We start from the raw sequence: 14075 nt of genomic DNA, 5'->3' as shown, positions 1-14075 counted from the left end.
TACATTGAATATTTTTTCATATATATATATATATGTATATATATATATATACACACACACACACACACATATATATAGTTGAAGATTTTAGGTTATAATATTTCTTAAAACTCTTTGGCTCGATCTTCTTCGATCCCAGGTTCTCCCGGTGGGCCGCGTGTAGCCACACAAAGACAACAATAAGTGCAGACGTCACAGAATTGGAGAGTTTAATCCAATAGAAGACGACGCATAAAATTACAACAGAAACTGCAGAACAGAGACATACATTCATTTACCTGACACAAATGGAAAGAAGGAGGAGGAAAGAAAGAAAGAAAAGCAAAGACATCTTTGGAGAATTGCGAGAGCAAATCTAATTTGTTACTTCTGTGTAGAAAGTTTTATAGTAAAAGGCATATTCTTATCTTTAATTTATTCAAATAAGGCGAATCTTTGCTCATCCAACCAGGACCCATCTCTGACCCTCTCTCTAAAGCCAGGACCTCCTGCTGTTCTACAGCTTTTCACAGATGAGTGTGAAAAGCTGGAACTATTCCTGTTTTGTTTCCCACACGGACAAATGGCAGTTCAAACAATCCTAGCAAACCATCTGCTGTAACTACAGGTAACATAAAGGTCAATAGGCCAGAATATGTTACTGATTTTAAAACTATAATTAGGCTATTTCAATCAAGACATGTTAAGTTTTAAAACTAGCATACTTTAAATTTATTTTCTTAACTATATATATATATATATATATATATATATATATATATATATATATATATATATATATAAAATAGTGTCCCTTTGTGAGCAATATTATGCAACACTCTGCACTTAAACTCAAACATTCCTGCAATTTTCTGCAGTAGCATTCAACATTCACCTTGTGTTATAGTTACTTTTTAAGCCATATTAGGTAAATTAGTTTCAGCATTAAAAGAAAGTAATCTTTAACAAGACAGCAAAAAAGAGAAAAACAATACAACCAAGACAAGATACACACCAAATTATTGAAGACAATAATCACACAGACTATGTACAATCAAGAATAATAAATTCACAAAAAAATTTACAGTGAATATTACATTTTCTGTTAAGTTCAAAGGTATTTTAGTTTATGCGAAAAGCTTTAACATAGCTAAAATAAGGCTGGTTAAAATGTGAAACAAATAACAGCATCAGTTTCAATCTAGTTTTGCATTAAACCTGCTAAAGATTTTTTTTGTATGTTAATATATTTGAGAATGCAAAGCCACTAAGAAAAAAATTACAATTAGTACACAAAAGTACTTTGTGTATTTGGTAATACATGCATTAAAGTAAATCCCAACAACCCCACTCACTCTGTATGCAGTACAGAACAACACAAATCAATCCCTCCAGTCCAATCTTATTAGAATGTTCTGGAAAGGAGTCGATGTCCGGTCAAACTCTCCCAATGTCTCCCATATTGAATGGAGAAGTCTTTCAGGGATGTAGAATGACAGCAGCAAATAGATCAACATTTGTCTATTAGACTCCGTAGATTTACAGTTTTAAAGGATGAACTTTTTTCACTGCAGAATATGCCAGCAAAAGACAAACTATTGCTCAGAGATGCACATCTCTAAGTATCCAGATGTCAAGATCCAAACAATCACATTTAATACATTAAACAATTTCTTCATTTTAACAAGAAAGTCCTTCAGTCTATAACTAGTTTTTATTCAGATGACTTTTACAATGAACTTTAACACAGCTCACATGAAAAACACTTCTACGCCTTTTCACCAGTGTGACTTCTCATGTGACGTGTTAAACTCCGTTTTTCACAAAAACTTTCACCACAGGTCACACATGAAAACGGCTTTTCACCTGTGTGACTCCTCATGTGCCCATTAATATGATGTTTTAGACGAAAGCACTTCCCACAGATCACACACACAAAAGGCTTTTTACCTGTGTGAATCATCATGTGCTGAGTTAAACCTAGTTTTCCACTAAAACATTTTCCACAGGTCTCACATGAAAACGGCTTTTCACCCGTATGAGTTCTCTTGTGAACATTGAGAGTACATTTAAAAACAAAACGCTTTTCACAGATCACACACACAAAAGGCTTTTCACCTGTGTGAATCTTCATGTGGTCAGTTAAACGATATTTTAGACTATAGCTTTTTCCGCAGGTCTCGCATGAGAAGGGATTGTCACCGGTGTGAATCTTCATGTGCTTAGTTAATTGGCATTTTTGACGAAAACTCTTTCCACAGGTCAGACATGAAAACGGCTTCTCACCAGTGTGAATCGTCATGTGCTGAGTTAAATTACATTTTAGACGAAAACATTTTCCACAGGTCACACATGTAAACGGCTTCTCACCAGTGTGAATCGTCATGTGACAAGTTAAAATCTGTTTGGTACAAAAACGCTGTCCACAAGTCACACACACAAAAGGCTTTTCACCAGTGTGACTCCTAATGTGACCAATTAAAGTCCGTCTGACAGGAAAGCTTTTACCACAGGTCCCACATGAAAACGGCTTTTCACCAGTATGAGTTCTCAGGTGAGCACTGAGAGCAGATTTTAAAGTGAACCGTTTTTCACAGATCTCACACATAAACGATTTTTCAACTTTGTGAATCATCATGTGCTGAGTTAAAAGCTGTTTTTGATGAAAACTTTTACCACAGGTCTCGCATGAAAACGGCTTTTCACCTGTGTGAATCCTCATGTGCTGAGTTAATTGAGATTTTACTGAAAAACATTTTGCACAGTTGAGACATGAAAACGGCTTTTCACCGGTGTGAATCCTCATGTGATAAGTTAATGCCTGTTTGTCAGAAAAACTTTTACCACAGGCCTCACATGAAAACGGCATTTCACCTGTATGAGATCTCATGTGAACATCGAGAGAATATTTTACAGTGAAACTTTTTCCACAGTTCACACAGGAAAAAGGCTTTTCACCTGTATGAGTTCTCGTGTGAGCACTGAGAGCAGATTTTAAAGTGAAACACCTGTTACAGATCACACACATAAAAGGCTTTTCACCTTTGTGAATCGCAATGTGCTGAGTTAAAAGCTGTTTTTGATGAAAACATTTTCCACAGGTCTCACATGAAAACGGTTTTTCACCTGTGTGAATCCTCATGTGCTGAGTTAATTGAGATTTTACTTTATAACATTTTTCACAGTTCACACATGAAAACGGCTTTTCACCCGTATGAGTTCTCATGTGAGCATCAAAACCGGATTTGAAAGCAAAACGCTTTTCACAGACGCCGCATGAGAAAGGTTTTCTTCTTCCCCGATTTTGGTTCTCAGCTTCAGCAGCTTCCTGGAAGATGACACTGTCATCTTGGTTCATCTGCAGAGGTTCTGGCTCGTCCTGGTCCAGAGTGGAAATCCTCTCCTGGCTATGAACTTTATGTTCCAGGCAATCTGGACAAGAAAACAGAAAAAAAAGAGGAATCGTTAACTTTATTGTTGACCTCAATAAACATGCCATTTATTAAAGTAAATGACCGAAGACTTTCCGCATGCAAGACTGAAAGGAACAAAATAACACACTTGAAAATTCAGGAGTGCAGACAGATAGATCAGTTGACTTTTGGAAAATTATCAAATGACCAGATTTTCATAAATTATTTATTCATTATGAAATCATTCGGTGTAAGCATTAATGGTATTTTTAGATCTTATTTATTTTTGAGCTATCCTTTATTTTTATTACTTTGAAATATGTTAACATTTATTTTTAGTCCACTTTATATTTTGCTGTTTATTTACCAAGTTTATTTGTATGTTGCCAATTGTTTTATATTATATATTTATTAAGATTAACTTTAGAACTGTGGGTCTATTTTCTCTAAATAAAGGAACTGGTATAAGACCAGCATACACTGGGTTGGCCTGTTGGTTTCCACTAGAGAAGGAGAGGAAACAAAAGTTTTTTTCTTTATTTGCTCGTCAAACTGGAAAAAATGAATCATAAAAGCAACCTTCAAGTCACCATTTTAAAATTATCCCAGTTTGCTTTCCCAAACTTCCATCTCGCCGCAGTTTCTACCTGGCCTTGCTCTGTATCTATTCCTACACTGACAAAAATAGGATAGTGATCGCTCTCCATTGTGCATTCTTTAAATACTCTCCATTTGCAAATATCAGCAATAGATTGAGAAACCAAAGTCAGATCAATGGCAGACTCCTTACCCCTTATAAAGTCCACCAGAATACCTACTCCATTATTTAAAATGACCAATTCATTTTCTTCAATCATCTCTTCTAAAATGCCTCCATTATAATCATCTTGATCTCCCCATAAAATGCTGTGTACTGAAGTCCCCACACCAAACTATTTTCCCTCTCCAGTATTCTAGGATTGTTTCAAGTTTTAACTTTTCTAATTGTTTACACAGATTGTAATAATTTATTATTTTAATATTCTCATCATCTGTCCATATTTCTACAGCAGTAAGTTCTAAGTCTGATATCATTTGGAGCTGAATACTTTTTATGTTTTCCTTTAAGAATATGGCACAACCTCCTCCATTCCCATTTATCCTGTCTTTACATAAAACTGAATAACCATGAATATTAAACTGCAATGATGGCTTGAGCCATGTTTCCTGAATGCATATTATATCAGGTTTTGTATTTAGGTCATTAGTGAAGCCTTTAAGTTCCTGACTATTTGCTATTAGACTGCGACCGCTCCATTGTAATATTAGAATTATGTGACAGTTTGAGAAGCCTGTTTCCTTCCTCCTATTCTTCTTCTTTGGGATTTTATGACTGTCGGCTTCACATTGTTGCATTACCGCCCCCTTCTGGATAATACGAGCATATCAGGTGAAATATCTTGCCCGAGGATTCGACAACTGAGACGGATGGTGGGGCGTGACTATCAGAGCTACCCAAAAATCCGTCCTACCTTGCGGTAATGCGCACATCGACGTTACGTCACATACTGTTTACTCAGCAGATTTCTTAAAAATACATCCTACCTGTGGAAATTTTGTTTCATGCGTTTTATTTCATTGCAAATTACAGTAAGTTTTATTTAATTTACTTTGTACTTGGCTTTCATCAAGCCTTCATGTTTTTAGTTTACATAACAGGGAGCTTCTAAATATATTTATAATCTTTAATTTTCTCTCTGCAAAGTCGTTCAACAAGTTATTGCTTGGCGGTTAATCAGGACAAAATACGTTGTTATGTGGGCTTTTTTGTCCCTGTGCTTTAAAATATTTTAGTTTAATAACACTATTACTAAACTTTGTTAAATAGATGTTTGTAGCGATAATAGATTGAAGCTGTGTAGCGGTGTAATATTAGTGTACATTAATCATATCCTATCATTTCAGGTGCACAGTGGACACATTGTGGCTGCGCTGCATTTAATAAAGTCTGTCTTACATGTTGGAGATATTTACTTTTTATTTCTATTACTTTAAACTTGGAGTTAAATTTTATGTTAATTGTTTATTTTAGAATTTATTTGTTTCTTTACTTTTCTAAGTTAGATAGAAAGAACTGTGGGTGTCATGATGTAAGATGAAGTGGATCCAAATTACGAAAGGCATAAAGTTCTGTTGATGTTTTAATAAGAAAATTCTCCAAATTTGGAATGAAATAAACAATCCAAAAAACCCAGCCAACCAAGACTGCTTGTGATACACCAAAACGCAATTATTTCAAAAAGTTTATATAATTTGTTATACGTTTCATCCATGGAGGTCTCCATCTTTTCACCTGTTGGGTTGATGATGCGTTTTAATCCATCCTGTACTGGAATCTACAGATTAAACACAGGAAGGCTAACTTCACCTGAGCTCTTGTTTATCATATTGTACTGGACTGGTGTAATGTTAGATAATGACACAATGTGTGACTGTTGGCTGTAATTAAAAAACAAAAAATAACTGTGAGGTGAATCTGGATCATCTCCCACATGAAACATAAAGGAGCAGCAGTGGGAGCAAGTCGGAGCCGAACAGAACTTCCAAAGGACCGACATTTGTGCTCTCAACATTTCTCTCCACAAGAGAAGTTTGTACAAGTAAAACTGACAAAGACTCCAACAGGTGATTGTTGCCTTAATCTATTAAGTCTTTCATTTAAGGTTTCCCATCCCTTTGAACTAATTGGGATGGACCTCATTGGAAAACTTGCTGAAACAAAATCTGGACACAAATATATTTGTGTCATGATTGACTATTTCACAAAGAGCCACAAGCTTATCCACTGAAGAACAAATCGGCACCTGAAGTTACGGAATGCATAATTACGTTTGTGCATCAGTTTGAGGCCCCAAAAGGGATTTTGATGGACCAAGGAAGAGAATTTGTAAATTCTGTAAGTATTTGTTTTCAATATCTTAGAGAAATTTAACACTATGAATGTCCTCCTTTACACTATTTGTTTCGATATGCTGTTTAAAGCAGGTTATTTTGTTATAGTTATTTGTTCGTAAATTTTCAGATAAACCAAGAAGTGTGCAAAGTTCTCAATATTAAACGAAGTTGGTGTTCCCCATACCACCCCCAAAGTAACGGGTTGGCTGAAAAAATGAATGGGACCCTTCAAAGGTGAGTACTATCTCTAATACATACATTTTCAAAGAAAGATCACAAAACAATATGTGTATTTGGTAAAATACTTACAAAATTGTAAGAAATCATTTGTTGTGTGTGACATATTACACCTTTCTTGTATCTCAGAGCTCTGAGTAAGGTTGTGGACGGCCATCCACACACCTGGGATGAGTATTTGGATGCTGTGGTGTTTGGGATACGCAGCAAAAAGCAAATGACACAGCATTCACCATAATTCCTCATGTTCGGAAGAGAGGCCCGCTATCCCTCAGAAGTCCCTGAACATTACATGGTAGGGTTATGCGCAATCTTTCCATTTCATGGTATTGTATTGAATAAGATGGGTATTTTTGACGATCAATAAGAACCACAGACAACGTATATCAGTTTTTGTAAAAGGAGAAGCCACAGCAAACTGCTCCTCCAAGCCATTCACTGAGCGTTCTGCCCTCCCTCGGCTAGAGCTGGCCTTTTATATTGGAAAAGGAAAGAACTAAAAAGATAAACAGAAGAGAGAGAAGGCAAACTTTATCTACACACAGGCCATCAAGCCCTTTCCCTTGGGAGAGCCATTTCTCTCAAGGGCAGAGGGACCAATCGGTTATCTTGCAGCAGTGATACTTGGTGCCAAAAGTATTCAACACAGCAGTGAAAAGTCTTGACAGAAAATAAAAAGGTCAAACACTTTTAAATGAAAATCACAATAATATATAATATAAGACTGAAATGTTTGATATTATAAAAAAACTTTCAGGTTGGTGCTTTGGTATAAACTAAAGCTTTTTTGAAGGAAAATTTTATTTACAAAGACTTAAATTCATTTTATTTGTTTTATTTATTTTTATTTGAAATGTCTTCCAGTTGCAGTGTTAAATGTTCATTATAATTTAAAGTTTACCATCTTTCAGATTATGTTGTTGCATTATTATTTTGCCATTAACATTTTATTACTTACCTCTCCCGACCCCACTAAGGGACAAGGGTGTAAAGAAAAGGGATGGATGGATTTTATTTCTTAAAGAAGGTCTCAAAACAACAATAATATCATTTATCAAAAATCAAAATGTTATTGTGACAAGCCTACAAACATATGATATATAGTGTAGTTAGTTTATTACTAGGGATGGCATAGTTACTTTGAAAGAGTAATTTGATTACTCGTGCAAAATTCATCCATCAGCTAGAAAATGTGCATCTCTTTTCCCTCCATCGTTTAGTGTCGCTGGTGTTACACATGAAACGTATCTCCCCAAGGAAAAAGAAGAAAGCAACAATATGTGTTTAAAAAAAATACTAACACAGACTGACTTGGAAACTTTAATCTGAATATTGGATTGTAAATAGTAACACGTTAGATTACAAGTTACAAGGGGTCAGATTAGAGCAACGCGCTGATGAAACCATTGTTTGACATTTTTGCTCAAGCTATTTACGGATCTTTCAGGTTTCCAATATGTCTCCCCCCAATGATAAACTTGTTCCTACGCTCTTGTGCTCTGCTGTGACATCAAGGGGACAATATGTTGCCTATGTAAAATAGGCAACATGAAGCCTTACAATGAATAAACAAGTAAAAGATGTTTGATACATAAATTCTGATTAATCTGGTTGTATGAAACAATGGCTGAATCAAAAAGAAAACTGGAAACAAACAGGAGAGAGAGAGTTGAGATTTGCTTGTTACTCGCTGTGGACAACGATTTATTACTAAAAAATAAAAACTTTAACTGCTCAGGTTCAGGTGAGTTCTCTGTTTTATGTGCTTCATAAAAATCCTCCTGGATTACTCCACACATCACTAATGAAAAAATAGATTTTGTTATTTGCTTGTCAAACTGGGAAAAATAAACTATAAAAGCAATCTTAAAGTTTTTGGGACATTTAACTTCTTTTATCTGCGTATGAAGCATCACGTCAGTGCAGCAGTGGCTTATTGGTTGGACTTTTATAGGATATCTGGTTTGACAAACAATCGCCCTTACAATTCATTACAAATTATTACATTTTACAGCTACTAGCACCGCTATTATTAGTTTATGTTGCTAGCTTTACTAACCTTGCTCTGCATTGTTCACATTTCTCCTGTTTTCAAGAGTAAGACTCGGTAGTTAAAGGAGCAGAGCCGTAAGAAGGTCACTGGCTCCATTTTCTCTCTACATAAATAAGCCATTCTCACAGCGTCCCTGCCAGCATGCCTAGGTGGGCCCCATGTGGGGAAAGGAGGGCAGACCATGTGGGTCCCATAAGGGTTTGTCCGCGGGTTCCACGATGGCCCCACATGGGTTTGCCCATGTAGGGCCAGAGCCCACATGGGCCCTATATGGTGATGGCCCCAAATGGGTTTGTCCATTTAGGGCCCATGTAGCGCCCATGTGGGCTGTGGCCCTACATGGGCGCTACATGGGCCCTAACACGGGTCCCACCTAGGCATGCTGGCTGGGGTCATTGTGTTGTCTGCGTTCATTTACACGTTAACAAAACATTTATACGGGAGGGGAACAGTTACTAAAATGATCTTCATACAGAAAGCTTCTACATTTAGACATTAACCTTCGTCCAAACTCTGGTGTTTCCTACCTATTCGATGTAATATTATCCGGGGAGTCCGGGAGAAATCCAGCAGTCTGCGCTGATCGTCCATCTCTTCCTCCGACTTGACGATGATTCCTTTAAACTCCGTGAACGTTTCTTCAGCAGCAGTTAACCGCTCGTTGAGAAACTCGTTTAAGCTGGACTGAAGATATTTTTAGAGAAACATTCAACTAAACAGACCGCGTGCTGTCGTCGTCTTCTTCTTCTTTTTCTTTGGGGTTTTATGACTTTCGGTTTGCATGTTATTACATTACCGCCACCTTGTGGATCATACGATCATCACATCTAAAGAGTTCTCATACAGTGCCACTTAAAGACGAACCAATCACAGGGGTTTTTTTCCCTATAGATTTATTGAGAAAGTTCAACCATTTTAGTATGTTCCAGTTTTCTGTTCTATGATTTAAAAAAAAAACACTTATATTTACTTTTCTCTCCTGCATGCAACATTTAGATAATTTTTTGTCATGAGGGAAATGTGATAACCTTCAATAGCAGGAAATACAACACTCAAGAAAACTCCAAGTAAAAAACAGTTTGTTAAACAGAATCATTTTACACAATATCTTTTTCTGCTTCCTCATGTTTATAAATCAACTTTTATTTGTGTAGAATTTTTCCTAATATGTTAATTTATTTGAAAACACCAAACACCCCAAAACTAGTTTTGAAAAAGTAATTAAGTACTTTTTACTCAACATATGTTTACTTAAGGTTAGAGTAGATTTTTACTCAGTTATAAAGTATCTATGGCAACAAGCTTTACTGAATTGAGTAGTTTTTTAATTCTCTAGGCTTCTATTGTTTCACATTACAAATTTAGCATAATTTCACAAGTGGTGGGTGTTAATTTTCCCCCCATGCTTCTCATCTGTGTGGCTTCTCATGTGCTTTGTTAAAGAACATTTCCGAATGAAACCTTTTCCACAAGTTAAACATGAAAAAGGTTTCTCACCTGAATGATTTCTCATGTGAACAGTTAAATGGCATTTTTCATTGAAACCTTTTCCACAAGTCAAACACCAAAAAGGCTTCTTATTTCTGTGAATTATAATATGACGACGTAAAACACGCTTTTTACTGAAACTTTTTCCACAGGTGACACATGAAAAAGGCTTTTCACCTGAGTGAATTCGCATGTGCTCCAGAAAAAGATATTTGAATACAAAGCATTTTTTGCAGGTCACACATGAAAATGGCTTTTCACCTGTATGAATTGTCATGTGCTTAGTTAAATACTGCTTTTGACTAAAACATTTTCCACAGGTTTCACATGAAAACGGCTTTTCTCCTGTGTGAGTTCTCATGTGAGCATCAAAAGCAGATTTGAAAGCAAAACACTTTCCACATGTCACACATGAGAAAGGCTTTTCATCTGTGTGAATTGTCTTGTGTTTATTTAAATACTTTTTTAGACTAAAACCTTTTCCACAGGTCTCACATCTGAACGGTTTTTCACTTGTGTGAGTTGTCATGTGATCATTGAAAGCAGATTTGAAAAGGAAACATTTTCCACAGGTCTCGCATGTAAACAGTTTTTCACCAGTATGAGTTCTCATGTGAACATTGAAAGCGGATTTTAAAGCGAAACGCTTTTCACAGATGACACATGAGAAAGGCTTTCGTCTTTCCTGATTTTGTTTCTCAGATTCAGCAGCTTCCTGGATGATGACTTGGATCCCTTTTGTTTCTGATTCAGTTTGGTATGTTTTCTCATAAACAGGACTAGTCCTGAATGCATCAGTCTCCTGTTTTAGGGTCACCTCTTCATCAGCCTGACTGCAGTAAACTTCTTTTTCTTCCACTTTTATCTGCCTGTGTTCTAGATCCTCTTGCTCTTCTTTAATCTGCAGAAATCCTGGGTCTTCCTGTTCTTGTTTCACCTGCAGCGGTTCTAATTCCTCCTGCTTACAGAGCTCGTCCTTATAAACGTTATGCTGCAGGCAATCTGGACAAAAAAACAGAAACAAAATGGAGTTGTTAACGTGACCCAGGTGTTAAATCCAAAATCTGTCTCCTCATCTCCTCTCCGTCTGCTCTGCATTTGTTCTTACAGTTAAAATTTCACGATATTTCTAATCCAACCAGTAGTTGTTCTTGCGATTTTGCTACCAAGCTGCTACAGTCAATCGCTGTCAGTTTTCAGGGCCTCATGTGGGCTACTGCAGCCTATCAGCATAGCATGTTAGTGTGAGCAGAAATATCAGTGACATAGAGGGACACCAACCATAACCTGAGCTGTGAAGACTATGGAGTTGGTGTGAACTGAAGGGAGAGAGGAGTTGGGGAAATATTGATGGGTTTCAACTATTTGTGATGAATATTTCTTTTGGTTTATTTATTCTTTGTTTTGTTTTCTCATGCACGCTTTGATTCTTCAATGGCCATTCGGACAAATTTCATTGTTTAGTTTACTTAGGATCCATGTTTAGCTACAGCAATGTTGCAAATCTCTGTATTTACATGTGAGGGAGCTAGAAAGAAAATGAAACACCACCGACTTCTTATGCTGCATTCCAGTTGGACTTGGAACTGGGAAATTCAAACTTTCCATTCGGAAAAATAACCTTGAACGCCATCTGAATTCGGATTTCAAACCGGGAACAACTCTGACTACCCCCAGTTACGACTTGTAACGAGGTGGACTTCGTGCCTCAGCATAGCCGCTCTTCAAATCAACAGCAGTAAGATGTGGTGGAATGGAAACGTTTATTTTACAAGATACATGTAAAAGTGCGACTAAAATCAATGTTGCATGCATCGCCTGCAAGTCTATACTGAAAAAATTAACAGCTTAAAATGATGTTTGTAAGAGCTATAGAGAACAACGTTTATGGGCATTAACATGTTGAAATTCTGATTTCTTAAAGCTGCAGAATGTTACTTTTACTTAAAAAAAAAAGTACAAGTTATTTTAAAGACATTACAAACATGTAATGTCTTTTACATATTTGTGTAAACTGTCACTATTTTGTGACATCCCAATATGAGACAGATAATCTGTGAAAAAATAAATCAAGCTCCTCCTACTCCTTCCAGTGATACTTCTGCCGTCTGAAGAAATGTGCAGCTCCTGGTCAAAAACAACCAGTCAGAGCAAAAAGTGTCTTAGTGCTGTCAATCAAGCTCATGTACATGCAGCAAAATGTGCTAATGGCAGAGAAAAAAAAATACTTTCCCAAGCAAAATGTTTATTTGCCATCATAATTGGCCACGCTAACTTGCCTGAGCAGTCATGGAAGGCTCATTTGTGGAAAACCAGTTGTAGTGTTGCGCCTCCACAAGAATGATTGACAGCTTGCTGATGCAAGCTGTCAATCATCAATGATCCTCGTGCTGGTTGCGATTGGTTCTGAAGGAGCAGTGTATGTGTGCAGATGACAGCAGGGGGAAGGCAAAGGAGTCCGGTTTTATAAAAGATTATCTGCCTTATATTGTACTGTGATTGTTTTAACAAATATGTAAAGAAAATTTTTTTTATAAGTTTCATACTGCAAAACGCTGACGCGGCACTAGCTCCATTGGTTCCATTTTCTCTTTACACAAATAAACCCTTATAACAGGGTAACTGTGATGTTTGCGTTCATTTTCCTGTTAACAAAACACTTATACGGGAGGGGAACAGTTACTAAAATGATCGTCATTCACAAAGCTTCAGATATTAAGACCTTAACCTGCATCCAAACGCTGGCGTCTCCTATCTATTCGGTGTAAGATTATCTGGGGAGTCCGGGAGAAATCCTGATCGTCCATCTGTTCCTCCATCTCTTCCTTGACGATGATTTCTTTAAAACTCTGTAAATGTTTCTTCAGCAGAAATTAACCGCTCACTCACAAACTCTATTTGAAGCTGGAATGAAGACATTGTTTTAGAAGAAACACTCGAACGTTCAACCAAGCAAAACATACACCGTTTTCTTCTTCTTCTGTTTCTTCTTCTTCGGGGATATGACTGTCGAAATTCATATTGTTGCATTGTCGCCACCTTTTGGATCATATGATCATCACGTCTAAAGATTTCATATTCAGTGCCAGTTCTAAAAACAAAACAAAACAAAAAAAACACTCTAAATATTGTCTTTCCCTTCAGATTTCCTGAAATAAACGCAGCATTATATATGGAGGACCAAAACTGATATAATTAAGAATATGTTCAGAAATAAATAAGCATATCATTAATTCTTCTTTATTTAATCACATTTCCAGTAATAACCTTTATTTAGTTATTCATTCATTCAGTAAATACACAAATAAATAAATAAGGTAATTATTATTGCAAAGGTGATTAAATAAAGAAGCCAATTAATAACATTTCTTACTTATTGAGAATTTGTTTCTTCGTTTCTTCTTAATTATGTCAGATTTGTTCCTCCTTAACATTGAACCTCAGCTCCCTTATACTCCGCAAACCTCGGGAAATATCCTGATTCCTATTTCCAACATCCCACAAAAATGTTTCAATTTCTTCATAACTACACCAAATCAGAACCAAGAGCATGCTTTCCCATACTAAAGCATAACAGGAAGATATATTAATTCTACACTTACTCATCTCTTATCCTTCTGTTGTCCCTCTGCTGAAAACTCATGTTTATTCTGGATCTTGTATAAATGCCTTTTTGATGCATTAGCTCTCTTTAGCTGCCACTGCTTTGTGTTCCTTAAAAATAGCTTCAGTATTTGAACACATTTACCTCCATATCAACATTTATTTTTTCATAACTTTATTTACGTAAAATTAGAAAAAAGGTGGGCTTTTTTATGTTTTCTGTATAAACGGCTGGTTTCAACTCTATGTACCGACAATCGGTCAATTGTGCATATATATATAAATACTGTATATACAAACACACCCACCCACAATTATATATACATTCATACCTACACACTATACACACACACATATACATATATATA

General features: G+C 36.3%; 2 protein-coding genes across 2 annotated transcripts; both read right to left on the bottom strand.

Annotated features, from left to right (window-relative positions):
- Positions 1 to 1618: 1618 nt before the first annotated feature.
- LOC148156499 (uncharacterized) lies at positions 1619 to 9354 on the bottom strand. Its single transcript, XM_088009854.1, has 2 exons — positions 9144 to 9354; positions 1619 to 3411 (listed from the first exon to the last, which is right to left on the bottom strand). The coding sequence occupies exons 1-2, from the start codon at positions 9205 to 9207 to the stop codon at positions 1748 to 1750; spliced, it is 1728 nt and encodes a 575-aa protein (XP_087865980.1). The 5' UTR covers positions 9208 to 9354; the 3' UTR covers positions 1619 to 1747.
- Positions 9355 to 9725: 371 nt separating this feature from the next.
- On the bottom strand, positions 9726 to 13277 carry LOC106921588 (uncharacterized). The gene is made up of 2 exons (XM_014993367.2): positions 12833 to 13277; positions 9726 to 11106 (listed from the first exon to the last, which is right to left on the bottom strand). The coding sequence occupies exons 1-2, from the start codon at positions 12921 to 12923 to the stop codon at positions 9989 to 9991; spliced, it is 1209 nt and encodes a 402-aa protein (XP_014848853.2). The 5' UTR covers positions 12924 to 13277; the 3' UTR covers positions 9726 to 9988.
- Positions 13278 to 14075: the final 798 nt, after the last annotated feature.

Source organism: Poecilia mexicana, unplaced genomic scaffold (genome assembly GCF_051168715.1).
Source record: "Poecilia mexicana isolate PSO_F unplaced genomic scaffold, ASM5116871v1 scaffold_11, whole genome shotgun sequence".
In the NCBI taxonomy this organism is placed as follows: Eukaryota; Metazoa; Chordata; class Actinopteri; order Cyprinodontiformes; family Poeciliidae; genus Poecilia; species Poecilia mexicana.
The sequence above is the reverse complement of the archived record's forward strand: the minus strand, read 5'-3'. Positions and strand labels throughout refer to the sequence as shown.

What these genes read in the sequence shown, in the direction of transcription:
- LOC148156499 (XM_088009854.1), bottom strand. Translation starts at nt 9,207, where the DNA reads ATGGACGATCAGCGCAGACTGCTGGATTTCTCCCGGACTCCCCGGATA. An exon ending in GATAATATTACATCGAATAG is followed by an intron (nt 3,412 to 9,143) that starts GTAGGAAACACC and finishes TTTCTTGTCCAG; the next exon opens with ATTGCCTGGAACATAAAGTT.
- LOC106921588 (XM_014993367.2), bottom strand. Translation starts at nt 12,923, where the DNA reads ATGGAGGAACAGATGGACGATCAGGATTTCTCCCGGACTCCCCAGATA. An exon ending in ACGCCAGCGTTTGGATGCAG is followed by an intron (nt 11,107 to 12,832) that starts GTTAAGGTCTTA and finishes TTTTTTGTCCAG; the next exon opens with ATTGCCTGCAGCATAACGTT.